At 37.4% G+C, this 19,714-nt stretch overlaps 1 protein-coding gene across 1 annotated transcript in view; it reads left to right on the forward strand.

Annotated features, from left to right (window-relative positions):
- The window catches only part of LOC309552641 (uncharacterized protein), a gene marked incomplete at both ends in the record, with an annotated part of 72,448 nt that overhangs the window by 11,357 nt on the left and 41,377 nt on the right, over positions 1-19,714 (forward strand). Inside the window, 8 exons of the mRNA XM_082253579.1 lie at positions 7,342-7,388; positions 7,647-7,709; positions 9,136-9,192; positions 13,994-14,038; positions 14,588-14,653; positions 16,632-16,664; positions 17,426-17,455; positions 18,825-18,875. Of these exons, the coding sequence (XP_082109705.1) occupies positions 7,342-7,388; positions 7,647-7,709; positions 9,136-9,192; positions 13,994-14,038; positions 14,588-14,653; positions 16,632-16,664; positions 17,426-17,455; positions 18,825-18,875 (392 nt within the window). The remainder of the gene's footprint in view (positions 1-7,341; positions 7,389-7,646; positions 7,710-9,135; positions 9,193-13,993; positions 14,039-14,587; positions 14,654-16,631; positions 16,665-17,425; positions 17,456-18,824; positions 18,876-19,714) is intronic.

Raw genomic sequence — 19,714 nt, forward strand, 5'->3', positions numbered from 1 at the left:
CCTTATCAGTGTCCATCAGTGCCCCTTTATTCATGCTACCTCATCAGTGCCCATCAATGCAGCTTCATCAGTGCAGCTTCATCAGTGCACATCAGTGAAGGGTAAAATTTACCTATTTACAAAATTTTATAACAGAAACAAAGAAAAACTTTTTTTATGTATTTTCATTTGTTTAGCAAAAATAAAAAACCCAGTGGTGAATAAATACCACCCAAAGAAAGTTCTATTTATATAAAAAAAAAAAATTTGTTTGAGTACAGCGTTGCATGACCGTGCAATTGTCATTCAAAGTGTGAAATCTGAAAATTGGCCTGAACAGGAAGGGGGCGATAGTGCCCTGTATTGAAGTGGTTAAGGAAATTCTGGCCATATTTGGAGTCTTTTTATCTCTTTTGCGGCACACAGCTGGGGTTCTGGAATGGATAAGAAAATAAGATAAGAAGTGTGTGAGTTTAGGAGGTACCCACAGAAGGGGTATAAGGGTACCTACACCATATTACCAAAAGTATTGGGACGCCTGCCTTTACACGCACATCAACTTTATTAGCATCCCAGTCTTAGTCTGTAGGATTCAATATTGAGTTGGCCCACCTTTTGCAGCTACAGCTTCAACTCTTCATGGAAGGCTGTCCACAAAGTTTAGGAGTGGACAGCCTTCCATGAATTGAATTTTTGACCATTCTTCTAGAAGCGCATTTGTGAGTTCATGCACTGATTTCGGATAGAAGGCCTGGCTTGCAGTCTGTGCTTTAATTCATCCCTAAGGTGTTCCATTGGGTTGAGGTCAGGACTCTGTGCAGGCCAGTTAATTTCCTCCACCCCAAACTCGCTCACCCATGTCTTTATGGATCTTGCTTTGTGTACTGGTCTAAATCATTTGATGAAGGGGGATTATGGTGTGGGGTTGTTTTTCAGGGGTTGGGCTTGGCCCCTTAGTTCCAGTGAAGGAAACCCTTAAGGTGCCAGCATACCAAGACATTTTGGACAATTTCATGCTCCCAAATTTGTAGGAACAGTTTGGGGTTGGCCCTTCCTGTTCCTACATGACTGCACACCAGTGCACAAAGCAAGGTCCATGAAGACATAGATGACATGGATGAGCTACCATATAGGTAGATAACATGGTTAAAATCAAAGGTATCCCTAGGATGGTGACATCGGTACCCTGTGGGGAGATGGTAGAGTGGCATGGACCAGAGTAGAAGCAGTCGGCCACGGTGGAACTAGCGGGGAGCGTGATACCGTGGATAGTGCACAGTAATGCATTTTGAAACTTCCTGTTTCTTCTTCAGACCTGATTGAATGGATTACTAGATGGTCGAATAAAGGCAAGGAGCTAGGTGGGTTTGCATACAGCCAACTAACTCTGTCATCTCCGATATCCAAGCAACCTGAAAAGCGGGACTGCAGAGATCAGCAGTGGACCAATTTAAATGTCGAAGCATAGCTAAAAGTGGCTACTGATGATATTCCTTGCCAACACAATGGATAACAATTAAAAACACTAAAATGTAATAAAATAATATTATATTGATTCCATAAAACATGAAATGAAATGAAATAGAGTAAACAAAATATATAATAATAAAAACAATGGAAAATAATGCTAATTGACAAAGTATAGTAGATCATATAAGGGATCTAAAAATGCAGACAAATGCATGTAGCAGTGATCACTAATATATATGAATGAAATGAAATATGAAATATATGAATATGCATCAGCCCACTTATCCAAAGAAAGAATATATGAAAAAGGGCAGATGAAACCTGGTATCAAAAACCTGAAAATATGCATATATATATATATATATATATATATATAAATAAATAAGATGGCCAAAGATAACTAACTAACCAAATATACAGTATATATCCATATACTCATACATGTGCACATATGCCCATTCATGGACACATTGGACACATATATGGTGAACATGCATGTATACAGTTCATATAATAATGTTTGTGCTTGATATTAAATTATATTCTATAATCAGGGATAGTATGGAGATATTAGGTGGAACCTAGGTGCTGATAGCAAAAAATTAAAAGATAAAAGAATGTTGTTCAATTCATATCTACACCCTGGGCTCAAGCCAAGGTGAATGGAGTATTGTCAGATCCCTTCCCTATTAAAAATGGGACGAAACAGGGATGCCCCCTCTCTCCTCTTCTGTTTATAATATCATTAGGACCGTTCCTTTCTAGGATAAGACAGAACCCAGACATTACTGGTGTGGAGAGCGGTAATAGACAATACAAAGTCACTGCATATGCAGATGACTTGCTGTTCTCGCTTACCAAACCAGAAATATCACTACCGAACCTGTTGAAAGAATTTGAACAATATAAATTATTATCTAATATAAAGATAAATTTTGATAAGTCGGAGGCAATGGGAATTTGTGTTTCCTCCTCCTCCTTACAAAATTTGAAACAAAATTTCAAATTTAAATGGACAGAGAATGCAATAAAATATTTGGGCACACTCATACCTAAGGATATGAGACGAGTGTATGAGAATAATTTCCCTCCTCTCCTGAATACAATAAAAATATTATTGGAAAAATGGAACACAGGAATACATTCTTGGTTTGGTAGATGCAATTTATTAAAGATGACTATACTACCGAAATTTCTGTATTTGTTCCAAACACTACCGATTAAAATCCTGGTTAAATATTTTAGACAGATCCATACATTATTCATCAGATTTGTGTGGGCAAAAAAGAAACCTAGACTAGCATGCAAGATACTAATTCTACCAAAATAATTTGGAGGAATAGCCTTACCAGATGTATATAAATATTCTCAAGCTTCCCATCTTTGTAGACAAATAGATTGGTGCAGACACAATGAAAGTAAACTGTGGGTGCAATTAGAACAGTCACAAACAGAGATACCCCTAAACAGGGCTAATTCATTACCAATGGATCTGAAGACACATCCAATGATTGGAAACACCTTAAAAATAATATCACAGATTGGTCCTCGGATCCTGGGTCGAATGAATAGATCTCCCCTGTTTCCTATTCTGGGAAATCCACGGTTTCCACCAGGTCTCGATAAAAGCCCTTTTGGACGAATGCGGGAAGATGGGTTGTTTCAGGCCTCACATTTTTTGAAGGAAAATAAATGGCCCACGATAGAGAAATTGATGGATAGGGGAGATATATTTAGGTTACCATTTTGGAGTGCCTTACAGTTGCACCACTTTTTACAATCAATTGATAACCCCCAAGATTATGGTAGACAACTGACCTCTTTTGAAAAATACTGCTCAGACTCGGGTGCTATAGCTCATGCTCTGTCTAAAACGTATGTTTTATTGGTTGTTCCCCAGGAACAATCTAATATAATAGGATTTGACAGATGGGAAAAAGAAATGAAGTGCACTTTTTCCCCTGTGCAACGCCAACGGATAACAGAACAAGTCTTTAACTCATCAACATGTACTAAAATCCAAGAGACAAATTATAAAATACTGACAAGGTGGTATTATACCCCAGATAGATTACATAAGATCTATCCCACTGTGTCAGACCGTTGTTGGCGTTGTCGGGAGGAACAGGGTACAATAATACACATATTTTGGACGTGCCCCAAGATAAAGACCTTCTTTATCTTCTTCTTATTTAAGATAAAGACCTTCTGGAAGGAAGTTAAAGAAATTATACAGAAATTTATGGAGGTAGAGATTTCAGTAGACCCAGCTTTGTTCCTCCTACAATTAATGGCAAACTTCAACTAGAAGATACTGGCGCTCGATAATGAATCATCTATTAAATGCAGCAAGAGCATGTATCCTGAGAAAATGGAAAAAGAAATAGCTCCAACAGTGAAAGATTGGATAAATAAAAGTCGAAGAAATAAATAAGATGGAAGATTTGATCTTAAAAGCAAGACAATGTAGAGAGAGATATAACCAGACTTGGGATGCATGGAACTTGTTTATTCTCTTGGAAGAGGGAAGGACTTTCATGGAATAAGAATGCTGAAGCTGATAGACAGTGCCATTTGACTCCCCACCCCCTCCTTTTCCCCTCTTTTTTTTTGGGGTTGTTGATAGTGGGAAAAATAGAAAATGTGGAGGTGAAAGGTATTTAGCACTCTCAGAATGAGAAACAGAAAGGATGTTATGTTATGTGAGAAGAAAGGGTTAGGACATAATCTGCTTGTTGTTAGTATTTTTATTTTTATTTTAAGTTTGTATTAATATATCTGAGCAAAGAGACTGGTGAATATATATTGTACCTTCAATATTAAAAAAAAAAAAAGGGTATTGATCTCAATATCCTCGTTCATATCTTTGGGATCAAGGGTGTTAAAAGTAAAGATCCAATACGTTTCCTGGCAACAAAGCCTTTGGAAACATTCAGTCGGTGGTAGGGTATCAGGTATGGATTTAATGACCTGATCTGATAGAATGGATTCTGAGGTTTTTGAGGATTGTTTGTGGTACTCAGAGAAGTGGCAGGGAACACTATGTTTTGTGTTACCTTCATTTACAAATCTACAATGCTCTCGAAACGTCTTCTGGACAGTTCCAGACAAGCAATAAACTACATACATAGATGAACAGTTGTGGAAGACATTGGTATAATACACTTTACTATTTGTGGTAAAAGATTTTTGGCCATGTTGGACATGACCAAAAGTAAGGCATAATGGCTTGTTGCAATGGAAAATACCCACCGATGGGATAAGCGTAAGTTGTTTCCATATGGTGGGTTACCTTGAGGATTTAATTTTACTAGGCGCTATCTTGCTCTTAACACTAGGTGCCTTCATGTAATCAAACTTAGAAGGAGAGAAGATGGACAATGCCAGACAAGAGTCCTTATGTACAATTGTGTACACGCTATGTATACTCCAAAAATCCCTATTAATAAAAACATTTTTTGTGGGAAAAAAATATGATTATGAACATATGACTAATATAATATCAATGTGACTTTTTCAGTATTGCAATTTAGCAGAATTTATTCCACATAGACCAAGACGTGGAGATAGTACATACAGTAATTATAGACTTGTGTCCATGTCAACATTTTTTCCAGTGCTTGTTGAAAACTGGAAAAAACTAAGCTTTAAACCTATTGTACAGTGATAATCAGAACTAAATTCATTGTTATCAGTATATAACCTTGAGAATAAAAAGATTTAGAGATCAAAATCCACACAAAACAAATTCTCCCAGCATGTAACCATGCAATGTATTGAAAGACTTAGACTTATCAAAAATAAACAACTTCCCAAGAAGATAGACAAAAGTCCTGTGTTTGTTTTTTACAGCACTTACAAACTGGCATAGTAACAGCCAAGGTGCCCTTTGTGCCTTTTCACCATATAAATATAGCCAGTGACCCTGACATTACCATCTTTCACATTTCAACTCAGATCGGAGTGTAAGACTGTTGCACCATCAAAATGAAGATAGCCGTTGTGTTTTTACTTGCAGCTCTCACTAGCTCTTTTGGTAAGAAAGTTTTCTTTTAAGGTTTTAAATACAGAGAAAAAACATCAAGAAAACATATTTCAACATCCTTAAAACTACCACTAGATAAATTAATATTTGAATAATTACAATATTGTATATACACTTACAGCTTGCAAAGTTATAACAAAGACATGTATTACAGATATTTCACATTTATCCTGTATACATATAGTTTACCCCCCTCCCCCTGCCCCCCAATTTTTTTTTAAACGTGTTAATATTTCCTTGCTTGCTGGTAAAAAGGTGCTATCTTTTCAAATTGCAGCCTTCAGCATCTTTCTTTTTTCTACACTGAGCTGTCAGCAACTTTGCTGAATGGCTGTGGCTGTAAAAATAATTACAAGATCAGCCAGCTTGAGTTTCTGTTGTATTCAATGTATTATCTTAGTTGGGAGAGGACCCCTGGACATTCATGATAATAAAAGGAGCAATAGAGCACAATAATTATGTACTACTACTACTAGGCAGAAAGTACAGTATATATAGGTTATGCTATTGTTGTTTTATTGCACAATAAAAGCATTTATGTTAAACCACACATGTATACATGCATTGATATGGCATTCAAATAAACTTTAAATACTCTATGCATTGATGACCTTTAGCAAAACAGTGATCAAACACGAATTATGATTATTTTCCAGAGAGCAGTAAAACCTATTTATCAATTACATCATGTTAGCACACATACAGTAGCTCCAATTGCTGCTGTTTCTTATGATAATAAGGACCTGCAGGTGAAATCCAAACTAAGTGAATGTTTTGATATAATAATAAGCTTCAAATCCATTGCAGTTTATTTTTGATTTGTCAGACATCATTATGATGAAATGACCATCCCTTTGTTGGAATTAAGGGCGGGAGGGGAAGTAGAGGGATGGCATTGGCACCTCAAAGTTAGAGATTTAGACACTCTATACAAATTGCACTTTTGTTTGGAAAGTGCCTGTAAATGGTACATATCTATAGCAGGTAGTTTACCCTTCTCATATACAGTAAGTTGCACTTTGTTGTAGGAAAAGGTTATCCAGCACACAATGTAGCAAGACTTGTGGAAAAAGGACTTAAATGAAAAAAACCCAGGCTCTAACCCTAACAATACCCTTTTAGCACTAGGAGTTCTATGTGCAGTCCTGGAAAACAGAGGGCAAACGAAAAGCTATCCATGCCCCATGGATATCTTGGATTTAGGGTGAAGCAAGATATGTTTTATTGTTACATTTAAAGGATCATGTAAGCAGCTCTAATAAAAGGGTAAATGGGTTGTTGGCTTTCACGTGAACCTGTCATTTCAACCAAAAGTATATAAATGAATATTTTTGATGAAGTAGAGATACTTTGCCATACCTGCAGAGACCGATTGTTGCCCTCAGAATAGTTCAGTAGTTCTTCTGAAAGATCTTGGTAATTGCCAGAGCATCTCTTGCAAGCAGAGATCCTGGCTTTTGACAGTGTAAATACCAGGGGCAAATTTTAGCACTGGAAATAATACAACCTGAGCTCAGGATCCAGGTGTTGCCCCAAACACAAAGGATCTGTTAGTAAAGTAAGCACAGGTACTGCTCTTTATCAGTTGTTAGTATAGACATTTTGGTGGTTTTTATTGGGTTGTGCTTTTCATTCTTTATATCATTATGAGTTACAGGTTATATAGAATAGAACATTTTACAATTACAAAGAAAATATAAGGTTAAGTTTGTTATAAGATAAGTATTTTTAAGAAGAAATAATATCAAGAGATACAAGCCACAATAAACACAGACGTAACATACTGAAGAACAAAATGCTCCAGTTTTATTTTCATGTTTTAATGTCAATTTTTATTGTGTTTATAGATGCTGCATCAGTCTCACAGTATAACTGCCTTGAACTTCTATTCAAGGTAATGTTAGTAAATATGTTTCAATGTTCTCCAAATAACAATGACAAGCAGTAAAGCCCTAGCTGTGTAATCATGCATCCAAGACTAACAATTAACTGGTCTGTAACCACAAGGTATTGCATGCATAATGCAATATTGTTTTCCATTGTCATACTCCACTCTTAGCAAGCGTGTTTTGCCATTGTTAACAAATCTCATTGCTTTACAAGTTAATAAAATGTGTTGTTTGGTATTTCTAATTTCTAATTTAATTTACAGGAAGATGCCCCGGCTTTACTTCAAAGTATAGCTACTCTGCTCTGTGATTACAAAACAGCCAAGGTAAAACATAATAATAATTAAACATTAAAAATAATTAAACATAAATAATAATAATAATAACAATAGTACTAATAATATACCGGTATATATATATATATATATATATATATATATATATATATATATATATATATATATATATATATATATATATATATATATATATATATATATATATATATATATATATATATATATATATATATATATATATATATATATATATATATATATATATATATATATATATATATATATATATATATATATATATATATATATATATATATATATATATATATATATATATATATTACCAAAAATATACAAATATTTCCTAGTCCTAGCATTAGGATTCTTCATAATATGTATGCAACAACACCAGGTGCTGCAGATGAAGGAATAGAATATGCCTTTTCAGTCAAAAGCAACTCATCTCTAATAATCCCTAATAAATTTAATATAAATAAAATAGTGAGCTTGGGGATGAATACAAATATTTTTGCGGTAGTTACCCCACTGGTTTTACACATAGAAGTCTATGAAATCTCTAATTTGCCTGTTAATTCCTAAAAATGTCTTCTAAATCTAATATTTCTTAGACTGACGTCTACCACTCCAAATAAATAAAAAAACACTGATATTAGGGCTAAAACCATCAATTATTTATTTATAAATTTGAAGTAATTTATAATTTGTAAGTAAGAATGTCAAAAATATTTCTTCATGCTTCTATAGTCAACTGTATTTACAAAGCCAAATGTAGGCAATATGGGACTCAGTTCTGATTTAAAGTATAACTTCAGGCAAGAAAAAAAACATTAGCAACATTGAATATTAGGAGAGCCAGATGTAGGCAGTATGTGACTCATTTCTGATTTAAAGTATAACTTCAGGCAAAAAACATTAGCAAAATTGTATATAAGGATAAAATCACTTGGCATTCCTTTGTTCTAAAAAAGGAGTATAAGAAGCACCTGAGTTGAAAGTTAAAATGAGCACTTCCAGTTGTGAGCTTACTATGCTCATTATGATTGTTTTACTTTGGTCAGTTTACATTTTTGGATCAGCTAAAGGTCTAAAACTATAGTGGTTAAGTGGATGAGTAATAGTTCAAAGGGTCTCAATTATCCTGGTCATGGTATGGTCAGTAGTAGTTAGCCACACTAAACTGAAGTTATTCTGTAATGTTAAAGATGTCCCCCCATTCGTCCAAGTAGCTTCATCAGTTCTAATGAGTGACATGACACTCAATACAACTGAGGGTATGTGTGTGGATGAGTAACAAAACATTTTCAACATTACAGATCAGGCCCAGTTAACTGTTACTAATTACTACTAGCTGTAACAGGCCTAAACATCCTTTTGATTATAACCTAAAATAATTAATTATTGAGATTTATTAACATAAATATCTTTTTTTTAGGCACAACAAAATGCACTACTGTTTGAAAACTTCCTCCAGAAAGTGAATGCTCTTTTGGTAAGTGACTAACATTTGCATTACTTTTTTATTTTTCAAAACTATACTACACAAATAAATAAATAATATTTATAAGAAATGATGCTGCATTGAGAAACACTTTCAATTTAATTGATCACATTCGCAAGGGTGTCCTGTGTTTCCCTGGACTACAACAGTGACGCCTAAGTGTGTTGGTTTACATCTATTTTGTAGAAGCTTACCAACCACCCCCTGTTAGGGTATAATTAATCTTAATGGACATCTAATGCTAAAATTCTTAAGTTTTATTTTATTTTTTTTGTTTTTACACCCTTCACTGTTGGGCCCTGCTCCCCACTTTTAACCTCAGGTGACTGAACCATTTTTGACATTTTTCAGTTTTTTAACATGTTTCACTTATATTTGCTTATTGCTTTAAAAGTTGTAAAATATTCCACAAACCATACATTTTACATACATTCATACATACATACAGGGATCATGAAATAAAAAGATAGTGTTCTGGAATAGTTCTGGGATAGTTGCGCAAATATTTATAAAAACAATATTTCCTATAAAAATACACTACACTCATTATTAGCACACACACACATAACACAAATTCTCACTAGATCTAAAAAAACAAAAAAAACTGTATTGAGTTAACTGATAACAAATATTTTAAATTAGGCCTTTTTGTAAAATAGTAATAATAACAGATACGATTGTAAATAATTGCAGGCCAGATTCTATTTAGGCAACTTACTTAAAAAATATGGAGGTCGGCTTCATACCTATGCACTTTGGTAATGCGTAATTCACAGTGCAGTGTGTGCACTGTGTTGGGATAAAATAATACAGGCATACTATGGGATACCCATCACAATGCACTGTAGAACATGGAGGTAAATAAATGTAATTTTAAAGAGTGTTAGGGAAGGAAAACAAACATTGTAACCATGGACTGCAGTGCAACACAATGGAGGGATTTACTAATACTGGAGCGTGCAAAATCTGGTGCAGCTCTGCATAGAAACCAATCAGCCCCCAGGTTTTATTGTCAAAGCTTAATTGAACAAAATGAAGATAGAAGCTGATTGGCTACCATGCACAGCTGCACCAGAATCTGAGTGCTCCAGTTTTAGTAAATCCCCCCCGATGTGTAGTGTATATATTGTATGGATGGTTATTCCTGGGGTTTTTTTGCTTGTTTGTTTTATTTTTTTTTTAACCAGTACTGCCACTAGTGGACTTTGGAGAAATTTTAGGGGTCTAAACAGACTTTGATATCTCACTTTAAAAAAAGAAAAAGGGATTTAGTGCTTATTCTTTTTTTTTCCTTTGCCCTGCACTCACTGAACTAGGAAATGTTTAGTACTGGGTGCTCCTATGTTCATTCATAAAAGGAAGAAATTATGATCATGGCACTACTCTTTATGAAGTAGTGAGTACTCCTGTGTTTATTCGGGAAACTAAAGGAATTGATAAACATCAGATATATGTTTACTGATCTCCCCACATACCATCTTGAAGAGAAAATATATCCAATCCTTGCTGCTGTGTGCCTGTAATCTGAGCAAATCAGAGTGCACATACAAGGACATACTGTACTATTGGCATATAATTGGCAGGGAGCCCACATAAGTCAGGAACTAAAGTCTTTACATTAGGGTTTCCCACCCAGGGGTCTTCACCTATTCAAATGCAGACACAGTTAAAATAATGCCTGGGTTCTCCTGGCTCTCAGCCTTTACTTACAGCACCCTACAGCACCCTACAGCATACTGCTCATGCCCTGGCTTCCCAATGGGGGATCTCCTGACACCCATATTAAGCCCTCCTGTCTCCTAAAAGGATAGAAAGCAGCGCTAACCACGGTTAGTAAAATGGAAACTAAGAGAACAGCCCATAAGAGAAAGTAATGTTTATTAACCACTTGCCTACTGTGCACTTAAACACCCTTCCCATCCAGGCCAATTTTCAGCTTTCAGTGCGGTCACACTTTGACTGACAATTGCGCGGTCATGCTACACTGTACCCATATGAAATTTTTATCATTTTTTTACACAAATAGAGCTTTCTTTTGGTGGTATGTAATCATCTCTGGGTTTTTTATTTTTTACAAAAAAAAAATAAAGACAGAAAATTTTGAAAAAATAAAAAAGTTTTTATTATTTTCTGCAAGTAAATTTTGAAAATATATTTTTCTCCTTCACTGATGTGCGCTGATGAGGCGGCACTGATGGGCACTGATAGGCTGCACTGATGGGCACTGATGAGGTGGCACTTATGGGCACTGATGAGGTGGCACTTATGGGCACTGATGAGGAGGTACTAATATGCCGCACTGATGAGCACTGATAGGCAGCATTGATAGGCGGCACTGATAGGCGGCACTGATAGGCGGCACTGATGAGCACTGATAGGCGGCACTGCTGGGCACTGAGAGGTGGCACTGAGAGGTGGCACTGCTGGGCACTGAGAGGTGGCACTGATGGGCAGCACTGATGGGCACTGATAGGCGGCACTGATGGGCACTGGCGGATGGCACTGATGGACACTGATGGGTGGCACTGATGAGCACTGATGGGCACACTCAGTGCCCATAGTGCTGCCAGTCAGTGCTCATCAGTGCCTAGATGAGCAGGCACTGATGGGCACTGACTGGCAGCACTATGGGCACTGATTGTGGGCATTGATGGGGGGCACTGAGGCGGGCACTGTGGGCACTGATGGGGGGGCAATTTGTGTATTTTTTTTACCTTTAGTAATCAGGGCACTGGTGATCAGTGCCCTGATTACATTGCTGTGTGTCCCCGGCGATGTGAGGCTCCCCCTCCTTCCTCACACTGCAGGCTCTGTGTGAGGAAGGAGCGCCGGCGATGAGAGATGATCTCATATGTTTACATATGAGATCATCTCTCATTGGACGGCTTGATCACGTGGTGAATGGCCGCTGTGATTGGCCATTCACCACGATCTGTGATCGGCTGTGTCCAAGGGACACGGCCGACACAGATTCTCCCCGATGCGCGCTCGCGGGAGCGCGCGGGGAGAGTCTTTCTGGGAGGCCGTTTAAAAATTCAAGTCCGCGCTGCAGCCGTATATAGGCTTTAGCGCGGATGGCAGGAAGTTAAGAAAGACATGTATATTAATCAATAAAAAGTTCCAAACCGGTAACCTATCCAGGCTGAGGCCGCTGGTGGTGAACGGTGCACAACTGACAGAGCCACTGGGTGAGGGGTCCAGTACCCGGTGGCGTGGAAAGAGCCCCAGCTGGATGGTAATGCCTGGGGACGTGAGGGAGCCCCGGACCAGCCGGTATTCAGTAGGGACCACCTCCTGCAAAACAGAGCCGTGCAGAGCGGAATCGCCTGGACCGGAAATGGCAAACCGAAAATGACGAAACCGAAAGTCAGGACCAGTTTGGAACGCACACAGGAACAAGTTGCCGTGATGACATGTTTTGCACACGTGTGCTTGTCAAAGTCTCCTACCTCCTAGCTTTTGGGTGGAGCGCACCTGTCTCCTTGACAGAGCAGACCTGTCTCCCTAATGGAGAATACCTGTCCCCTAATTGAAGCTCTGAACTATGCCCAAGCCTATCATTAAAAGGGCTGTGCACACCTGCACACTGGTTTGAAAATGTATTTCCTCCCAAAGCACTTTGAAATCTCCAAACTACTGTACAAATCCCAAACTGGGAAAACCAAAATCTGGAGAAAGTTTTAAAAACAGGTTTCTGTGCTCTGGAGTATTCAATACTCTGGAGTTCTGCTCTGTAAATTTGCAAACCCTGTGTCCTTTTTTTACAACCATTTTCACAGTGGCTGGGCCCCATATTGTCATAACAGGCACAATTAGAAATAATTGAATTCAGTGAGTCAGGTGTAGTCAGGCATCCTCAAGCATTGGGAAATATCTTTTGTGAATAGGGGCTTAGTTACCATTCCCCTTTGGCACCTAGTATGAGTTGGGCACTTAATATGATAATATTCGAATGTCTGGCTCCCTGTTTTAGAATTGCTTGTATTTATAAAAAGAATAGTCCATTTGTGTTTATTACTTTTCAAGTCTCCCGCATGCGCAGAGAGAGCAAGGCAGAATCTGACAATTAGATTCTTCCTCAGCGCCTTGCAGATCGTCCAATAATGCCTCAGACGATCAACGCATGCACAGATGTCATCGGAGGCATTATCTGACGGGTTGCACTATTTAACACACCATCTAGCCACAATAAGCGCAGGGGTGCCACCCCCCCCCTCCCACAGCACCGCCCCCAGCTCATACCATCTGTGTGGCTGTGCACTGTACAGGGCGCCGGACCAATAGGTTTCTGCCAGGTCCATCACCCCCTCACAGGCACAAGACCATATCCTGAGGCCCCAATTAGCCAGTTTTATATTGTCGTCAGGGCGCAGTGCTCTGCACCTACCCTGCAATGCCAGCGAATTGGCATCAGCTTCTGGCTTCCTGGCCAATCAGAACCTAGAAAGAAGACCAGTTGTAGACAGAAGCTGTGGGGTTGGACAGTCCAGGGGAGCTCCACAGTAGGGTGAGTGCTGACCTGGAGGGGGCTGCCTGCTCCCCCCCCCCCAAATCCTCTAGCACTAGTCGCTACTGTATATCACAATGAAAAATGCTGTGGATATATTGGACATTATGGCTTACCTGACAGTATAAGCTCTTGTAAAAAGGAATTTCATAGAGGTTGTTTGAAAAGTATATTGGATAGCTAAATCAGGGTGTATTTTATGTCTTTAACCTTTAATCCCAAAGCATATGATGTTGAAGTATGTATCTTTATAACAGCTCAATAACTTTTCCACTTTTTTATCAGGAAAAAGTTGGATGCACCATTGACAACATTCTTGGCACACAAGTGGTAAAGAATTTTTTATAATATATAGATGTGAACTGCTTAAGTTATACAGTAATAGTGCCTTATGTTTAAAGGCTGGGCAATCAAAATCTAAAAAACAAAAATCCTTCTATTAAACTACTGTACAACATGTCAATGTCTCAGGCTGGAGTTACATGCTCTGTCTTTTTTTTTCATCCACTAGCAATAGTAGTTATTCAGATATTAAGCAATTGGTCAGGTATGGGACACCCTAGTATAAATAGTAAGTAGTAGCAATGAATCTGAATGATCATGCAGCGCTCCAATTGAATGAGATGGATTGCTACTATTTACTACAAGATGCCACCTGTGCTGCTTACACCATTGGAAGTCATTTAATTCTTCTGTCACAATGGTCTAAGGTTGAACTACCTTGGATAGTCCTCCTTGAAAATGTCTAGACTGCCTTTTTTTTTCAATTGATTTGGCTCACTGAAATTAAAACATAATTGTTCATCTTTAATTAAAAAGAGAATTTCTGTAAATAAAACGTATTGTTTTACATACATGTTTGTGCTGTTTACCTTTTAGACAATTACCCTTCAAGATGCAGAACAGATTGGAGATCAGGTTGCAAATGTCTTGTTTGGATTTGTGGTAAGGAACTGCAGTATGTTAAATACTTATAAATAGTTTTTCACATTTAGAGCTGCCATTATTACTATACAATACTCATTATGACATTCGGCATCAGCTTTGATATGTATCAATGCAATCTGCGAATGTAAGCTATATTTTCTTATCTAACTCTTCAGGAAGAAAAAACTGTAATATATTGCAGCTTACCAGTCTTTAGATGTGGTGTCTGCATAAGCTTTTTTTAAACTGAGTGCATTTTCTGCAAGAACATAAATATTTCTGTTGATCTTGCTAGAAATGCAGTGTACTTGTAAATGCCTATGCACTGAATTGAAATCCCAGAAATAATTGTCTTCCTTTCCATCTATGTTTTGAGGACTACAAAACAATTGCCCTCTATGTAATGGGGATAATGAGAGGGGAGTTGTTTTTTATTCTAAATCAGGATAACAGCCCACGGTGACAGCATTTAGATTAATTTACTTTCTAAAATGAAATGGTGCTAAACTCTTTTAAAATGTTTTAAAGCGCTGGTAAGGAAGAGAGGGGTTCTGTTAAAGCGATCAAACTCCTCTGCAAATAAACCAATGTTATGTTCCTCTCTTCCAACCTCTAATTCTTTAAATGTTTTGCATGTGCGAATAGTCCCGCTAGTGGCTGAATAACTAGGGTGAAGATAAGGGTTGATAGCAGGCAGCCTTATCTGGTGCCATTAGTTATTTGAAATTAATCGGACAGCATGCCAGAGATCCATACCTTAGCACTAGGGTCAGAATAAAAGGCCATAATAGCTTTACTTGTCTGAGATATCCCTAATGCACTCGATCAATGCATTTAAGTACAGAAGAAAAGAAGGCGTTTAATGGTATTCAGCCCATTGAATTAAATCAACAAATCTCCTTGTGCTGTCGGGTGCTTGTCGGCCTCCAATAAACCTTACTTGGTCTGGTTGTTTTATTGATCCTATAAATCTGTTGGTTAGTAGCTTAGCATAAATTCTAATGTTGCTATTTAGTAGGGAGATGGTTCTGAAGTTTGCAGGATCTGATGGTGGTTTCCCAGGCTTTGACATTGCAACAATAAGGGCTTACAAGAATTCCCTAGAAAAAGAGCCTGTCTTGGCTGCTTGGGTAGCTAGGTCACTCAGTTGTGGGGAGAGGATGTCCAAAAAGATTTTATAATATTCATTAGAATAGCCATATGAGCGAGGTGATTTATTAGAAGGAAGATTATGGATGACTTTGTGTATTTCACTGCTCATGAAAGGTGCAGATAAAGAGGCTTGTTGGGGAGCAGACAGTGAAGAATGGTGAATCGAATCTAAAAAGGTGTTGATTTAGGATTCTGTAGGAGGGTGAAAGTCTGGGGCATCTTTAAGGTTATAGAGAAGCATAGAATTTGCCAAAAGCATTCACAATCTGTAACAGATTAGTAATTAGGCCTTTTAAAGGTCCCTAAGAAAAGATACACTGGATTTACCTAATTTCTGTTTGACCTGTGCATACTCCTATTGGTTACGTAGACAATTAGTAAGGGTCTGCCTTAAATTGTGGAGAGCTATGTTAATATCTTGTAAAGTTTTATGTTTTTTTTTTTCAAAGTTTGAATTTGGTATAGTAAATCAGATATCTCTTTAGTTTTCTTCCTTTTCTCAAAATGCACCAATCTTGATCTGTATACCCCTCATAACAGCTTTATGCGAATTCCACAATATGAACTTGTCTATATCCTCAGTTTTTTTAGGGGAAAGGAGTTCCCATTTGATCTGGTCATTGTATGTAGGGTTAGTAAGCAAAGATTAATTTAGGTGCCACCCAGATGTATGTTTGTTAAATGAAGAGCTAAAGATCTCTAGGGAGATGGGAGCATGGTCTGTCCATGTAATAGCTCCAATATCCTCTTTAGAAAGATGCTGTAATGTAATTTTATCAACAAAGAGCACCCTATTTTGATCTAAAATTGTTTTTTTTTTTTATTTCTCTATTTTACATTATAGGACAGCATAATTGCAAAAGTGATGAAAATCCTGGTATGTACCATCTAAACCTGCAAAACCTATGATATTCCAATGGAAAATAGAAAACAAATCAGGAGGCTTAGAGCAGGCCCTTTCAGGGCAAATGATCCAATGTTAGATAATAACTTTGTTATCCACATGGCTTCAGAACTTGTATATAATTTCTAATTATTTAATGTTTGGCCCTGAAATTTGATTTTCATCAAAATGGTTTTCGTTCCTTACTAAAAAAAGTAGGTACATGAGAATTAAGGTGCAGACAGATCACAACTTGCACATCTCCTTCATAACTTTCCAGCATGCTTATAGGACCCCAAAAACCTAGGATGTACTTAAAACACAGATAATGATTTAAATGAGAAAGATAGCATTTAGTCTCTCCCTTTCACCTTCCACTCCTCCCAATTGGTCATTGGGGCCCCTCCCAACATTGATTGTTCTATCATGAAGCATCAACTCAAAGGACCTCAGACAGCAAGTGACAAGATGTGGGAGCACTCTTGGGTGCATGTACCCATGTTTACACATGTACAAATGGAGTTACAGTCTACCATGAATAAGTCTGAAACAAAAAGTATTCTTGACATGTGTATATCATCTATATATCTTTATACTAACAATCAAAAAGTTGACAAAAACATAATTTGTTCCCATCCTGAAATATTTTGGCTGATGTTAAATTTTAAATGTAAACACTTATAACATTACTTTTAAAGATAGTATTATATAATGACACAATTTTTCATAGATTAATAGCACTATCATTTTTGTAGGACGACATTCCTTTCTTGGGTGATATCCTGGTAAGTTTAACTGTGTAAATGAATTATATATAATATTACACATTAATAATTTCTTGTATCAGTAACTTAAATTATTTGAAAAAGTATTCACTAAATTTGCTTGCATACCTGCCTTTTGCGGACAGAAGCTGCAAGGGCAAATGCAAATCAAAAAGTGTGCTGATGATGAAGCATTAGTTAATCAGGCAGTTAATTAGACGCTAATTCATTAGACAGTAGAAACAAATTCATGATATTGAAATATAGATTATGCAAGCCAGACATGTTACAATCTCTTTAGATTTGCCAACAACTATTTAATGCTAAATCCTACCTGATTGTATTCCGAACCACCCACCGAACCACCCACCTGGAGCAATGGGTAGTTAGTCCAGTGGGGGCAAGATGACCCCCACATGACTTTATGCCTTTGGAGGACCAGAGCGAGGTCTGACATTACTTCCACTTAGGGGCCCTTAAAGAGCCAATTTTTTTTTTTTGGGTAAATGTAAAATTACATTTTTTTTTGCTTTCAAGTGTAAATGTGAGATCTGAGGTCTTTTTTACCCAAGATCTCGCAATAAAGAGGCCCTGTGCTGCTTATTTCTATTAAAAGGGATATTTACATTCCTTTTAATAGGAATAAAATTGCTAAAAAAAATTAAAGGGACAGTGTAAAAATAAAAAGTAAGATAAATAAAAAGAAAAAATCTCAGAGCTCCCTCTGAGCTCGTGTGCAGAATGCATACGCAAGTCACACCCACATATGTAAACGGTGTTCAAACCACACATGTGAGGTATCACCGTGATCATTAGAGCAATAGCAATAATTCTGTTTCTAGACCTCCTCTGTAACTCGAAACCAGTAACCTGTAAAAAAAATTTAAATCCTTGCCTATGGAGATTCTTAAATACCGTAGTTTGTCGCCATTTAACGAGCATGCACAATTTTAAAGCATGGCATGTTAGGTATCTATTTACATCATCTTTCACATTATACAAATATTGGGCTAAGTTTACTGTTTTCTTTATTTTTATACAATAGTACAAAAATTGTGTTTGTAAGACATTTGCGCAAATACGGTGTGACATAAAATATTACAACGATCTCCATTTTCCAAAAAAAAAAAAAAAATATATATATATATATATATATATATTATATATAAAATGTTTGAGGGTTCTAAGTTATTTTCCAGCAAAAAAAATACTGATTTTACCTTGTAAACAACAAATGTCAGAAATGGGACTGGTCCTTAAGTGGTTAAATGGAGTGGATTGTTGAGGCAGGCCCTAACAATACACAGTTAATGGTAAATTTTGCCCAGTATGATTTTCTGTACATTGCAATATACAAAGATAGTAACAGTGTTTCTTTTATTACTTATAGAATGATAAGCCCCTAAGCACTGACATCAGAGATGTCTCCTGTGAAATAATGGTAAGAAAGTGTGCCTAAGTATGTTAGAGAACTCTGTCATGGGTCACTACATTTTTAAAATCTTTTTTTTAAACATTTGAACAGCTTCTAGGTGTATATTCTGCACTGTGCTATAATATGTGTAGCAATATTTCCAGGCCTTGAGCCTGATGTGGGTCTGCGATTGTTACCGGTGACACTTCTAACACATTTAAGTTGTGAACCCAAGTGTGAGAATTGAGACAATGACCACTCCGGTTGGTTTTGTTTATTGTATTTAGGATGGGAGAAGGGAATGAGTGGGATACTCCTCTGGCTCAACTATGTTAACTGGGACTTTATACAAAAAGACCCATTGGCGCTGTTTTGACGCCAGCTGAATGCCGACCAGTGCTTCCTGGCATTTGAAGATACTGTTATGCTGAACTTGTGCTGGAACTTCGACTTTAACTTGTTTGTTAACTCAGAAGATCCAGGACTGTAGAACACTTGACTACTTACACTCAAAAGTCACTGAACAGCTCCCTTCAGTCCTTCACTGACCGAGGTAGCTCCTTGTCACTGCTTGTGCCACTGCAACTCTTAACTCTGTACACTGCACACTGTACACATTATCTCTTTAGGGCCCAACCGCTGGTGCCCCCTCTACACTTCACGGTCCCCTAACTAGGCACCCCCTCTAACACTTCAGGGTCCTCTGACTAGGCAACACCTTTACAGCTAGCTGACTCCTGGATCCCTGGAATCTTCTCTGGAGTGGTCCCCTCTACACTTGGCAGACCCTTAAGGGCAGTTCACAGTACTCATGACCTTGGCAGACTTTCTTGGAACTAAACCCCTCTTCCTCCCCTGGTCATCAG

Source organism: Pelophylax lessonae (genome assembly GCF_965119305.1).
Source record: "Pelophylax lessonae genome assembly, chromosome: 4".
Classification (NCBI taxonomy): Eukaryota; Metazoa; Chordata; class Amphibia; order Anura; family Ranidae; genus Pelophylax; species Pelophylax lessonae.